The sequence below is a fragment of the Balaenoptera ricei genome, chromosome 20 (assembly GCF_028023285.1).
Source record: "Balaenoptera ricei isolate mBalRic1 chromosome 20, mBalRic1.hap2, whole genome shotgun sequence".
In the NCBI taxonomy this organism is placed as follows: Eukaryota; Metazoa; Chordata; class Mammalia; order Artiodactyla; family Balaenopteridae; genus Balaenoptera; species Balaenoptera ricei.
In genome coordinates this window covers 61647346-61661829 of record NC_082658.1, presented here as the reverse complement: position 1 = coordinate 61661829, position 14484 = coordinate 61647346, and the positions used below count along the sequence as shown (strand labels likewise).

General features: G+C 52.7%; 1 protein-coding gene across 4 annotated transcripts in view; it reads left to right on the top strand.

Moving 5' to 3' along the window:
- Positions 1-14484, top strand: part of PIGL (phosphatidylinositol glycan anchor biosynthesis class L) — a 62980-nt gene that overhangs the window by 35353 nt on the left and 13143 nt on the right. For 3 of the 4 annotated variants that reach the window (XM_059908112.1, XM_059908113.1, XM_059908111.1), the window contains exons 3-6: positions 6678-6768; positions 9885-9952; positions 11362-11393; positions 12828-12961. In XM_059908112.1, the coding sequence (XP_059764095.1) occupies positions 6678-6768; positions 9885-9952; positions 11362-11393; positions 12828-12961 (325 nt within the window). Of the gene's footprint in view, positions 1-6677; positions 6769-9670; positions 9768-9884; positions 9953-11361; positions 11394-12827; positions 12962-14484 lie in introns of those variants that run through there. The other variant, XM_059908114.1, reaches the window with a different exon arrangement.

Below are 14484 nucleotides of genomic sequence, written 5' to 3'. Positions count from 1 at the left end.
GCTTGTCCTTGTCCTCAGGTCTTCAGAGGTGTCATCTCTGCTCTACTTGGCCAAACCTGGCCAGAAACTTGTTTTCAGCCCACCATATCCTGTCTCAGCCAGAAAGGGTTACTCAGCTTTACATCTTAGCAGAGCTACCCAGGCACAGATCAGCGTCTGAGGCATTTCCATACTCTTTTCATTAAAATTGCAATAAAAGCCAAGAAGGAGCTTGCTAATAATTAAAGGAAGTTTCTAGGACCTCTCAATAGCTCGCCTGCTCAGATCTGGGTTCGGGGAGAGGAACGAGCAGCTGCAGAATACCTGTCAGCTGCTGAAGCAAACCCATCACATTTGCCTCAGGTAGAAGGGCGAGTCCAGATGTTCCTTAAATATGAAGCCTGACTACTCTTAGGGCTTGACCTCTGCTTTCCTATTGGCTTTGAATTACATCCACGTGATTTCCCAGGAGAAGGGTTGGTTAACAAGATGAAATTGGGGCCCTGACAACACACATGTTCCCTTACAGCCGCACTCAGCCAGCCGTCGGTGCCTACTCCACGTGTAACTCATTCCCTTCCAACCCGCTCTCTCCAGCTGTCACAAAATGTAAATGAACTGGCCTTTTCAGGGAGCTCTTAGGGATAAGGAAGTAGGTACAAAACACCTGAGTTGTTTAGAAAGACTGGAGCTCTGGGTAACAGTTGCCCCTGTTAGCCTTTCCTTCCCGCCTGTGACGTGCACGGCTCTCTCTCCGTGACGCTGTTCCTTGTGAGGTAACATGCTTTCCACCTCCTCCTCTTTTTTTTTAAATTTTTTATACTGTTTTATTTGTTTATTTATTTATTTTTGGCCATGCCACACGGCATGTGGGATCTTGGTTCCCCAACCAGGGGTTGAACCCTGCAGTGGAAGCACGAAGTCTTAACCACTGGACCGCCAGGGAAGTCCCTTCACCTCCTCTTAACACGGTTCCTCAGAGGGAGATCTACCCAGGTTCTCCTCACTTCACCTTTGACCCCGAAGGTATGTCTCTATGATTTTATCCCAAGGAAATACTGAGAGATGCATACAAACAGTTATGTATTAGGATGCTATTTACCACCTTATTTCAATAATAAAAATTGGAAACAACCTAAATAATCAATAAAATGGAGGCTTTACAAAATTCTGGCATATATAAATCAGGATCTGGTTATGCAGCAAATCACAGAAAACCCACTGTAACTACAATAACTGTGATAGGAGTTGCACCGTCTGGGCCTGGTGTGAAGGGCCAGGGCTCCTTCTCTGTGGCGACTCCACCGTGTCTGGCTTTCATACCTAAGGCTACTTCACGCACCAAAACGGCTGCTTCAACTCCAGTCATCCTCCGCCAACTCCGGCCAGCAAGAAGCAGGACAGCACAAAGGAAAACAGGGCAAAGGCCACTCACCAGCTCTCCCTTAAGGAGGGGTCCAACGGCTGACTCACACTTGTGTTTACACCTCTGCCAGCATGTTTATCTAAGGCAGAACTGTTAATCCATCAGAGAAGAAAGGAACTATTGCAGAAGTTATTACTTGGACCCAAGCCTTGAGTTGATTAGGGTTGAACTTTAGGAAGAAGACAACTCACGTAGTTGGTCTCAAAGGAGTCACTTTTTCTACATTTCTCTGTTTGAAGTTTCCCAGTATCAAATTTTATATTTTCCTACCTTGAGGGGAAGTGGTCCCATTGGGATGCCTTGCTCCCCTCTGCAATTCATATATATATATATATATATATATATATATTTTTTTTTTTTTTTTTGTCCCTAATCTGTTTTATAAAATTGCTATCTTCCAAAGCTCTTACTTGTATGTTCCAACCCCCAAAGGCAGGTAGGTACATCTGCCTGTGGCTCAGCCAACCACTTAAGCTCCTCAGTGCAGTTGGTGCCTGGCACACGGCAGAGCTCATTTATTGTTGTTGTTTATTTACATAAACGGGGTTGACTTGAATTGTGCAAAGTACCACATGAGACACAGGTGAGACACAGATCTATTCTCATACTTGACTACAGGTAGAGAGACACACAAAACAATGGAAATTAGCAGAATGTTGCACTAATTAGGTGTGAAGTGTGGCTGTCCCAAGCCATAGTTGGTAGAAAAGTTCAGTAAGGTTCCTAAATGCAAGGAAGTTCGTAGTAAAGAATTTGGCCATGTCCAAAAAGAGGTCTGGCCTTTGCGCTTGGCTTCTGGGAAGTAATCTCTGGCATACCTGATGGCAGTGCCTTTGTCTGGGGAGGGGGTGGCACCACATCGGAGCTTCGGGTGGGGCTGTGGGTCATGAGGTGTCAAGCTCACCTGGAGGCTGAGATCAACCACATGGGCAGCCGGTCAGCAACCAATCAATCCTGACTAAGTGATGGAGCCCCGATAAGAACTCTGACCACACAGCTCGCGTGAGCGCCCCCGGCTGGCGGCGATGCTCCGTGCGTACTGTGACACGTCAGTGCTGGGAGAACGGCGCCCAGACTCCACGGGGAGAGGACCACAGACCATCCGCCTTTACAATGCCCCCGGACTCTGCCCTACGTTGTCTCCTCCTTTTCTGATTTTACTCTTTTACTTTGTATCCTTTCCCGGTGAAAACCCGTTAACTGTGCACATCATAGCTCTCGGTGAGTTCTGCGAGCGCTTCCAGGGAATTATCACCCCGAGGGTGGCTGGGGGAACCCCTGGACTTGCAGTTGTTTTCAGAAATGAGGACCCCAAACTCCATCCAGAAGGGTCCGTGGAGGAGGCTGTACAGGATGTGTTAGATTTGGCTGGGTAGAAAGAAGAGCGGAGAGGAATCCCAAGTTATCAGAGGCCGGAGGCCACATGAAGGGAGGGCTCCAGGGACGGAAGCAGAAGGCTGTTTTCCTGACTTCGATGATTTCACCTCTCCGGGATGATGTCACGTTCCAGTCCCATCACAGACAGACTTAGAGCAAGACAGCGTAAGACACTGGGGAGACCATCTCTACATGCTCCGCCCTCATCAGACCCACAGATCGGCAGCCACTGGGGGACACTAGTCCAAAATCAATCTCAGTTATTCCTCATGATGACAAGTAATCCCTCTGTCTCTTGGGAAATAGGAAAACATTACAAAATAATAAGGGGAAGACAACATATAACGCGTGCCTACTCTGTGCCAGGCACTATTCCAGTGCAAAGTACCCAGTAATGAACAAACACTGCGCTAGGAAAAGGCCATCGGGAAGCACTGGGAGCGTGGCTGAGCTCTGGGGAAGTAAAGGGAACAGGATGCTATTTACCATCCAAGACCCCTCCTCTTTCCTAAAAACGACCATCCATGGTCAGTGTTTTAACCTCCCTCAGAAACTTCTTACAACATAAAGTCCTAGAAGTCAGGGCTCTCAGGAGGTCACCAGGTGTGGCCCAGGTTCTCCCAGCTTTCCTGATGACACAGCGCATGCCCCACTCACCTGGTGAGCAGGGAGCTGGAACTCGGGTGTTCTGTGGTCCGTCCTGGCATCACACTGCCTCCTGGCGACACTGGACCCTCTGAGCGTGGGCGGTGCTCCGTCCCTGAGCTGCGGGGGTGAAGCTGCCCGTCAACCGCTGCCACGTCTCCCTTCCCTGAGCCTGGAGTCCTGCTTGCCCGGCTGTGGCCTCCACGACCTCCTGACGGTGCTCCCTGCTGCCCTCCACACCCGAGCAGCTAGCGGGCTACTGCATTCCCAGAGGGGTGGACAAGGGCGACAGGCAGGTGGCCAGACTGCTGCTGCCCTTCGAAGGCTTAGGGTCAAGATGGGGATGCAGGGACGTCCCTGGCGGTCCGGTGGCTAAGACTCCGCGCTCCCGATGCAGGGGGCCCAGGTTCGATCCCTGGTCAGGAAACTAGATCCCACATGACGCAACTAAGACCCGGTGCAGCCAAATAAATAAACAAATAAATATTTTTTAAAAAACAAACAAACTGGGATGCAGTTGAAAGCAGACGTGCATTGGGTACCTGCCGGGAGCACTACCAAACACCTTGTGCCTTTGCTCAGGACCAGTGGACACCACACTTCCCAGGCTCCCTTGCCAATCAACTGGCTTCTCAACAGGTCTGACAATAGGTGGCTGTGATGGGAGACTGAAGGCAGAGGAGGGGAAAACCAGGGTCTTTCCTGCTCCCTCCACCTCGGGCAGCACCTCCGTCAGCAGCTAAATGTTCTCCGTGACTCCAGCCACTGCCCTTGTAGTTCCCGCCATCACCCCGTCCCTAGACTCTGATGTCCCACCCTAGAGGTGACAGTGGCTTCTCCAGTCTCCGATCGTCTCCTTGTTCCCTGCTGGGCCTCTCAGCTCTTCCCATCAATGGGGTAAGCAATTCTCTGTATTGAATTCCCTCTGAAATACCTGGTGGTTTCTGTTTTCCTAGCTGGCCCCTGAGTGTTCAATGGCTAACGTAGCACCTGGCCATCAGGGAACTTATAATAGGTTAGAGAATCAAGAATTAAATATATGCAAAATGCTAGTAAAATAAAATGTAGAAATTCTGTACATATACTAAAAATGACTAAATTGTACATTTTAAATGGGTAGGTTTTATAGTATGTAAATTATACCTCAATAAAGTTGTTTTAAAATATCCAGGAAAAAATGAAGTAAAATGTAGGGCGCGTAGATTAGACTAGGGGTCTCCACACAGCTCTGACCACAGGCCCCTGACAAAAAGAAACAAAATCGGAGTATATGCACTGCCAGTATCTGTGCGCTTACTTAAATTGTGTACGTGTCAAACTCTGTTAATGTACGATACCTTATAAAATAGCTACAAGATAGACATTTAAACAGACAGAGACACATAAATAGAAATTCTGGCGATTTCTTGCGTAACCTCAGTGGACCATCTCACACACCTCCTGGGATGCCTACACCCCACTTTGAAACCAGCGACCACTGATGCAGGCAGTCAGCACAGAGATCTCCGCAAGGGACTTCCAGAGCAAGGAAAAAAGATGGGGGACGCCTGCCTTCCTTCCTTTCTGAAGGGGCCTAAATCAGGCTAATGCCTCAATAACAGCCACCACTTTATGACCCTCTTCTGACATTTACACATCGCTTGACAGTTTTAGAATGTAAAGTTTGTCACATCGGTCCACTTTATGACCCTCTTCTGACATTTACACATCGCTTTACAGTTTTAGAATGTAAAGTTTGTCACATAGGTTATCTCATTTACTCGCCCAAATCAAGAGAAGAGGGTCAAATAGGAGACAGACTGGGGCGAACTCGAATGCCTGACCAAGAGGAGTTTGGACTAGATCCCAAGAGCGGTGCTGACGCATCAGATGTATCGGGTTACAGAGGGGCGTGTTGACAGCAGAGTCCCCCAAATAGCTGACTTCCTCTTTTAGGGTAGAGGCCCTGAAAGAACCTCAGGGAGCAATACTTATTCCCGTGGGCCTGGCTCTGAGGGAGGTGCCCAGAAGGCGGCAGTGAGCTCCCCACTCGGGGGCTCACCTTTCAGCACTTCAGACCCGAGAACTAGGCTTAGCCAACAGCCATCCTACCCTTCCTCTTACACTGCTTCTCCATCCATGTGACTATCATTGGTAAATCCAGCTTCCAAAATGACGCCTTGATACCTTTACGTGGGCCTCCCAGCCAGGGGCGTGTGTGCAGCTGTTTTCACTCCAGGGTGTCTTCCTGTCTCTCTTGCTCTTGAGCTCAGCAGGCCATGTTCTCCATCCCATATTCAGCTCCCTCCCAGGGAACACGGCAGGACTCTGTCCCGGTCCCTCCCTCTCCCTTTCTCCCTGTCCAGCTGAGCTGTCTGTCCTGTCGCGGGGGAACGGCTGGCAGGGCAGTGCTCTGAAAAGCCTGAAGCCACCTCTGCAGGAGGCTCCCCAGGGTGTGGAAGAGGGAGCCAAGGAAGCACAGGAAGTAGCTGCGTTATCTAGTGCTGAGGGTCATGTCCTCTTCCTCCTGAAAAACCTCCAGCGACTCTCCTTTGACCAAAGTCCTAAGTGGGTCCGTTAACGGCCCTTGTCCGTGGAGAGGTGACAGCCACCTGCCAGGTGGGAGCGGAGAGGCCCGTGTCCTCCCAGTAGCAGGTGGGTGTTGCCGGGACCTGAGCCGGCAGAGATGGCCATCTATTTATAAGACTGTGAACAATATCTTCAAACTGAAGGCAGACCACGGCCTTGGCCTCAGATCAGCAGGTGGCAGGGGGAGGGAGCAATAAGGCTTGGAGTCACCTGCAGAGGCCTCTGCCCTTGAGGGTGCCCGGGGGGATGGGGCTGCGGTGCTCCCCAGGGCTGAAACCTCTCTGCTCTACAGTCAGAAAACCTGGGTCAAATCCATCCCTAACGACCTTGCAACAAACAGGCTACTTAACTTCATCCATCAAGGCTCCTTCACAGCTGTCTGAGGTTAAATGAAGCAACTCCGTACTTTTATCAACGCGCCGTTCCTCTGACTCTTACAAAGACACGTGTCCCTCTGCCCTGCGTCTGAGCTCGTGGGTACCACACCTGTCCCCAGCTCATGGACAGAGCCGTGTCTCGCTGATGTCTGCTCCCTCCCCCGGCCACGAGCCAAAGCCCCCAGAGCGTGCCGTGTTTCGTCCAGATGCCGCTGCCTCCCCCCTGCCCCCCACACCTACCGGAGCCCCGGGGGAAGCCTGCACCGGGTTAGAAACGGTTTCCAGGTTGTGCTTCTTCCTTCCAGGGATTTCCCAGATGACCCCGGCGTGCGGTGGGACACCGAGCGGGTGGCCGACGTCCTCCTCCGGCACGTGGAAGCCAGCCGCATCAACCTGGTAAGGGGATCCTTCCGCTAAAGCCGCATCAACCTGGTAAGGGGATCCTTCCGCTCGAAGCAGAGGCCCAACTGCGTGTGTCTGAAACCCACCGAGGGACACACACACCTTTCTTGAGTCACTGAGATCCCAGCGCTCAGACAGAGGCAGAGATTTTTCCAAAGTGCGCCCTCTTCACCCACCCACTCCCACCCCTGTGCTGCCACCTGAAACCGCAGGACCCCTCGAGCCTGTGCCACGACCCGCTGGCACAGAGCTTTCTACCAAGCGTTTTCGTTTTAAGGTATCATTGTAACTTTGGAGGTAAGTGTTGTTGTAATGCTCACCTTACACTGAGAAACTTGAGGCCCCCAGAGGCCCAGCAGCTGCCCAGGGTCGCCAAGTGTGAAGCTAGGATTTTAAGCCTGGAGTCCTCACTCCAGAAATTGCGAGGACAAATTCACAGCCCCTGCGGGGAGAACACTCTGGTCACGGTTAGAGCTCTAGTGGGCATTCAATTCACCTGCAGAGGCGGACGGCCCAGGAACACCCACCTCGACTCTCGGGCCCCGCCGGCCCGGGCCCCGCCGTCAGTCGATCTTAAGGCTCCAAGAAGGTGTCCACCTCTAAAATAAGAGCGCTAACCCTTCATGAGTTAATACCTAAATCCTACCATTTAAAGACCCAACCACTTGCTTTAAGTTTTGATTAAGCCTCGTTAAAAGATGATCCCTGCTGTTAAGCTTTTATCGGTGATGAATTCTCCAAGTGAACGGATTTGTTAGACCTTTGTTAAGAGCAGATTTTCGTGGATATATTAGACCGTCTTTGAGCTCTAATGACAGAAATACAGCGGGAGCTTCGTCCACATGGGCCGAAGGGGCACCTAACTGGCTGGCTCTGACCCACACCAGGCGGAGGTGCAGGGCTCTGCGCTGGCTTCTCTCTTTGTTCTGGCTGGAAATATGGTCACCCAGAGCCGCAGGCCCACCCCTCCCGGCTGTACTTCCCACAGGGTCTGAGGGTGACAGCTGGAGGGTTCACGGCCCGGGCCTGCTGCCTGGCCTGGATCCTCTTGCCCCCACCCCCCAGGCCACACTCAGACCCTCTCAGGGCCCCAAGCCTGGCAGGGGGGCAGAGCTGGTCCTCCGGGCTGGCCTGGGGTACAGGGTGGGGCCTGTGAGGTGGGCCGCAGTGGCCCTCGGCACCCCAACTTCCCCAGGGCCAGTCCCCAAACTCTCCCCTCCTCCGCTTTGGTGCATGGGAACGGCTGGTTTCCCAGTAACTCCTGCTTGTAGGATGAACTCCCATCTTCGTGAACTTGGCCGTCTCCGACCTGGACCTTCCTTCGGTGCTGTTTGCTGATCAACAGGGTTGGTCTTTACTGAGGGGCCGGGCTGTTGTTTAGACCGTGTTGCAGCCATGGCCCTGAACATCCAGGGAGGAGCTTCAGGGCACAGACGCTCTGCGTGCCTTTCCTGCTCTCAGAAGAGTCTCCCCAAGTCTGTGTCCCAGAAAAGTGATTTGTGGTCCAGGCCCGGCTTAAGACCGCCTTCTCCGAGAAGCTTTCCCTGACTTCTTCAGCCCTCTTTGGGACAGTGTTTGTCGTGTGTCCTGCACCTGTGACATGAGTTGCTGTTTATCCTCTAAAGTACAGACCATGTCTTGTGAGCCACTATCTTCGAGAAGCGAGAGCAGCCCCACTGTTCCCTCTTGTTTACTGGGATCTGGGTAAGACTTCATTTGCCCAGAGATTTCTGCAGTTTAGCGGGGAAGGTGGATGGAGTTCTGCAAAGAACCACAGACGCCATTGCTGTCAGGTCCTAACCTGCACGAGTCCAGGGCTAGAGACCGATCAGCTCAGCCCTCCTCGAAGCAGGAAGAGAGGGGGCTTATCAGAAGGTATAGGATGAAGAAGAAACAAGACCTTGGAGAATTTCAGAAGTGATGGAGCCAAACTGCAGTGGCCCCAAGTCCCCAGACCAGGGAGTGTGCCCCAGCTCGCCAGTGACAGCCCAGCCCTGGCGTCACCTCCACCCGAGGGCAGCGGACACTCAGCCTTGACTGCTGTCCAGGTCCTGCACTCCCACGTGGCTTCACTTGACCTTCACCTCGACCCAGAGAGAAAAGGCGGGCAGGCCTCACTCTTCCCATCTCACAGATGAGGAGACCAAGACACTGAAAGTTGACATCACTCCCGGGGTGACATGCTGCGACATGCCTGAGGGGCGGGGGCAGCTAGCGTCAGAGGTGGGAGTGGACACAGGGCCCACACTGGGCTGCGGGGGAGGGTGGGCTCAGAACAGGGCACCTGAGTTCTGGGGTGACCTTTTTTTAATACAGTATATTTTTTAGAGCAGTTTTAGGTTCGCAGCAGAATTGAGCAGAAAGGACATGCATCGCCCCCGAGCCCACAGCGTGTTACAGTCAGTGAACCAGCGCTGACACAGCATCTTCACCGCAAGTCCTGGTTCACATTAGGGTTCAGTTCTGGTGCTGCACGTCCTGTGGGTTCTGACAAATGTATGACACGTATCCACCATAATGCGATTAGCTTATATGCCTTTTTAAAAAAAATTTCGGGACTTCCCTGGTGGCACAGTGGTTAAGAATCCACCTGCCAATGCAGGGGACACGGGTTCGATCGCTGGTCCGGGAAGACCCCACATGCCGCGGAGCAACTAAGCCCGTGCGCCACAACTACTGAGCCTGCGTTCTAGAGCCCGCGAGCCACAACTACTGAAGCCCGCGCGCCTAGAGCCCGTGCTCCGCAACAAGAGAAGCCACCGCAATGAGAAGCCCGTGCACCGCAACGAAGAGTAGCCCCCGCTCGCCGCAACTAGAGAAAGCCTGCGCGCAGCAACGAAGACCCAACCCAGCCAAAATAAATAAATTAAATAAATAAATTTATTTTTTAAAAAAGATAGAAAAGAGTGAACAGTCAAACCCACAGCCACGGTGTCCACACAGTCGGCCGAACAGTGGTCACACACCCCCGACCCGCTCCCACGTCAGTTCAGGTACGCTCAGAACGTGAACAGGCGCAGGGTTCTGGGTCCTCCTGTCCTTCCCGGGCCGCGGGGGCGAGGCGGGAGAGACGGGTCCGGCCCGGAGTGAAACCCTGTGTGTCTCTGCAGGTGGTGACCTTCGACGCGGGGGGTGTGAGCGGCCACAGCAACCACGCCGCTCTGTATGCTGCTGCCAGGTAGGGCGCTCTGGCTCTCCGGGCACTGGTCTCCCCGTCGCGGTCCACCCTCGAGTCCTGGTGTTATGGTCTCGTCTCCCGAACAGCTGAGTTTCCCCACCCCGGATACGGCAAGTGGGGGAACGGATTTGATCTATCCCCCTGCTTTGGCCACAGAAAGCTTTAGGGCCAAATTTCAGCTCCTTGTAGCACACGCGCAGGACTAAGGACTGAGTTCTGTGGATCGGCGTCCCTCCTGGCTGCACCCTCTTTTCCCTCCTCTTACTCCAGCTTATTTGTTCTCTCCTGCTGTGTATTTTGTGCACAATTTCAGATCTTTCTTCGGAGGAGGAGGATGTGCACGTCATAGGAAACCTTACTTGTTCTTTGCAGCCTCTGCATTTCACTGGCACGCACCTGCATTTCACCAGTAGAAAACCCTGATCCTCACACATCTTGAGGACTGACTCGGGGTCATGCACACCTAGAGCGTGTGTCCTGACCTCTGCAGCCGTGCTCGCCCTGGGCCCGTGAGAAGCTTGCTGGACGTGGCCTGGGGAAGGAGGGGGCAGCCTGATGTGAAGGACTGATTTTATGACCCTCTTCTGAACGCGCCCAACGCCTTTCAGGGCTTGAAGTGCCGTTCCCAGGCGCGGCTCCAGGGCCCCTTCCTCCTCCACCTAGACGCTGCCTCCCAGCTCCTTCCCTGGAGATCATCCCCAGGGCTCTACCCAGAGCGCAGGACAAGCCGCCTCTGACCTCAGGGTTTTCTATTCCTCCGGCTCTGCCGGGGGGCGGGTGGCAGGCCTGTCAGTTTATCCGTTCCCTCCCAACTTCTCATCTTTAACCCCTGCACCCGAGAATCCCTTCCAGATGAGTACGTGTGTCTGTGTGTTGGTGGGGGGAGGGGACTCTGCCCCATCCCTCCATCCCTCAGCTTTCAAAACAGCAAGTTCATTGCTGGTGGACCCACCTCACCCCTCCTCTTAAGGCAGTGAGCACAGAAGGGCCTCTACTGTCAGAAGGGGTGGGGCAGGGTGTCAAATAGGAGAAAGGGGCATCAGAGAGGAAATACCAATTAACATTTTAAATATTCTCCACCACTCTCACATCTCAATTTCAAAAGAGAAAAACTTCAAAGAGTCCAGTGTCCTTACCTTCATATCTGTTGGGCAAAGCTTGGACCGGGGCACTTCATAAGCCACTGGCCACCTCCAGATCGGCTGACCTTGGGTAAGGGACCCACCCTGGTCCCTTCAGCTGTAGCCAAAGGTGTGGAATCCAGGGAATCTATATGGTGACTTATGCTCAAGAAACTGCCTAGAAACCGACAGTGGAGGGACCCCAGGGTGGGGCAGGCGTGGCTCTGAAGGCCCTGCCTGGTAACTGCAGAGCGATGCTCGCTCTCACCTGTCCTCTCCCTCCTCCAGGACCCTGCACGCAGAAGGGAAGTTACCTAAAGGTAAGGCCCGTCCCTCTTGTAAAAGGTCACCGTTACTATCCCTCTAGGGTGAAACTGGTAAACACACAGAGAGCTGCCCTCAGCCAAACCGGGCAGGGCGGGGGTGGGGGGATGCAGGGCCACACTCTCCTGACTCAGCTCAGTGTGCCTGTCTCGGCGGGTCCCGGGGTCTTGAAATCAGGTTGTATCCACTGGGAAGTACCCTCCGGGTGTGAGGGAGGAGCGTGTAGTCGGGGCTCTCCGGAGAACCAGAACCAAACAGGACACACAGGTAGACAGATATGGTGCTATACGCACTTATATATATATACATATAAAATAAGGAATTGGCTCACACGATTACGGAGGCCGAGAAAGCTCGGGATCCGCCGTCGGCAAGCCGGAGGCCCAGGAGAGCTGGGGCGTCACTCAGCCTGAGAACAGGGGAGCCGATGGTGTAAATCTCAGTCTCGGGGCAGAAGACCGATGTCCAGCTCTGCAGTCAGACGGACAGGAACGGATTCTCCCTTCCTCCGCCTTCTGTCCGGGCCCTCGATGGATTGGATGAGGCCCACCCACGCTGGGGAAGCCTTCTGCTTTACCAAGTCATCCAGTTCAACCGTGGAACACAGACACACCCAGAAGCAACGTTTAGCCGAGTATCTGAGCACGCAGGACCCAGTCGGGCTGACACAGGAAGCTAACCACCTCCGCAGGCCTTGCGCCTCACCCGCCTGGTTTCTCCCTGGCCAGGTCTGCTCCGCCTCTGGTGCCCTTTCAGGATGTCCACCCAAACCCACACCCATCCCCCAGTTAACTGGCCAGGCTGTGGGTGACGGATGGGTGCCGGACGGGTCTGAAACTCTTCCCAACTCACAGGAAGGCGTCTGACCCGCTTGGTCAGTTTCTGTGCGTCACCCCCTAACCTCCCGGAGCTGGCTTCTGTCACGACGTGCACCCTCACAGGAGAGCCCTGGGGATGCAATGATGGCCCTTCTGGCTGGTGGTGCCACAGGGGCTTCGGAACACAACTCTAGTGTGTTTGATCCTTGTACCAACCCTGGGAAACAGGCCGGTCCCACACTCAGGACCAACACCATCATACAGATGGGGAAACTGAGGCTCACAGAGGTGAAAGGACTTCCCCAAGCCCGTCAGTTCTTTAGTGACGAGCAGGAACCAGGTCTCTGGCCTTCCAGGACAGAAATCCTATCTGCATCCCCTCTCCCTGGGCCTCGATCCCAGCCTCTAGCAGCCGACCCTTCCCTGCTGGGGGCGCAGAGCAGGTAGAGGGCGGCCGCCAGGGGTTCTGGGGCCCTTTCACCCTTCTTGTCTGTGAGAATGACGGGCAAAGAGCAGCTCTGGTGACACTGCCCTGCCCTGAGCCCAGAGGGAGGGGTGGTACTCAGGAAGATCTGCCTGAGGCAGCAAGTCTCCCCTCTGCCCACCCCCCAGGGTGCTTGGTGCTCACGCTCCAGTCTGTGAACCTGCTGCGCAAGTACCTCTCACTGCTGGACCTGCCCTGCTCCCTGCTGCTCGCCCGCGACGCCCTCTTCGTGCTCAGCCGCCGAGAGGTGGCCCAGGCCCAGGTGAGGACCGCCCCACTCACCCCTGTACTCCCCCCCAGGTCTGCGCCCTGTCCCTGGCTCACCGAGGCCTTCCACAGCGGTTCTGTCCCCAGAGCTGGCCCGCAGCCAGACCCTGGGAGCCGTAGACCAGGGACTTGCACATTTTCTTCTGATTATAGAAATAATATGTGCTGGAAAAAAAGCAAATAACAATACAGGCTCAGTGTAGAAAATCTGGAAATAAATAAAAGAAGAAACCCCACTGCCTGCAAGCCCACCCCTCAAGGGTAGTCACTCTTGACAGTATATACGCCCTCCATAAAGAGTATTCATACACAGGCATTTAGAGCGGGGGACACAGCCTGCTTATTTGAAACCTACTTTAGCAACATCATGACCATTTTCTCCAGGGTTATTAGGTGTTCACATTGTAATGTCTGCCTGTGTTCCATGGCATGGGCGCACCATAAAATAGGTCACACACCCCTTACGGTTGGACATCTCGATTCACCAGTTTTTCCCTGTTACACGTGGACCAGCGCTCCCAGCTTGAGCCAAGAGGAACTCAGACCTGCCAGGAGCCTCTGTAAAGAGCCACTGGGGCTGACCACGGGTTGCCGGCTGAGGAGTCAGGCCCAGCGAGGCCCTCCTGGTGAAAACTCTTGGTGGTCGGTGGGGCAGGTGGTCTGAGAAGGCTGCTGAGGAGTTCTAGCCTTGACCCTTTCCATTTTTGCTATCCAAGTGGAAATGTTCAAAGGCTAGAACCCATGTTGAGCCATTAAATGAAATAGGTGTGTAAATGGCTATCATTTTCTGGGAAGCAACAGTAGTAAATATCAGAAGTCTTCTCAGAAGTTGTACTTATCTTTTGAAGTTCTTGATACATTAAGTAGACACAAACGGGTTGCAGAGCAAATATATCAATAAATCTATACTTTCTCTGACCCACTAATTTTTATTTCCAGAATTTTATCCTAAAGAAATAAAATTGTGTCCAGAGACTGATGTACAAGAATGTTCACTAGTATAATTTATGAGGCCCAAAAAGGGAGCTAATATTTAGCAGGTAAATGATATGGTACTATATAATCAGAAAAATCATAGTTTTGAAACACATGTAGTGAAAATGTTCCAAAAGTAGGGAGGAAATAGAAACAATTTTGATATTTTGCAGTATTCCTTTGAAAATTTTGAACAAAAAGTAATAGGAAGAAAAGCTTGTAAAAAAACCCAAACTGGCCATAAATATATAATTACTGTAAGTGCCCATCTTATTGAGTGGGTGCTGCAGCCACTGAAAAATGAGGGAATCTACAAAATTGGCCACCTAGGCAGCAGGATGTGGGAAGCCCCTGTGACTCGGAATCTCTCACGAGTAGACAAGTGTGTTTGGACCACAGAGTTCCTACCTTCCCTCAACGTTTGTCTAAAATGAACATTTTATTCTCACTATGGTCTTCAAAATTGAAACACTATTCTGTGAGTTCACACATCCACTTTGTTTCTGAAAGTCATTTTTATTTAAAAATTTTAGTTGTATTTCC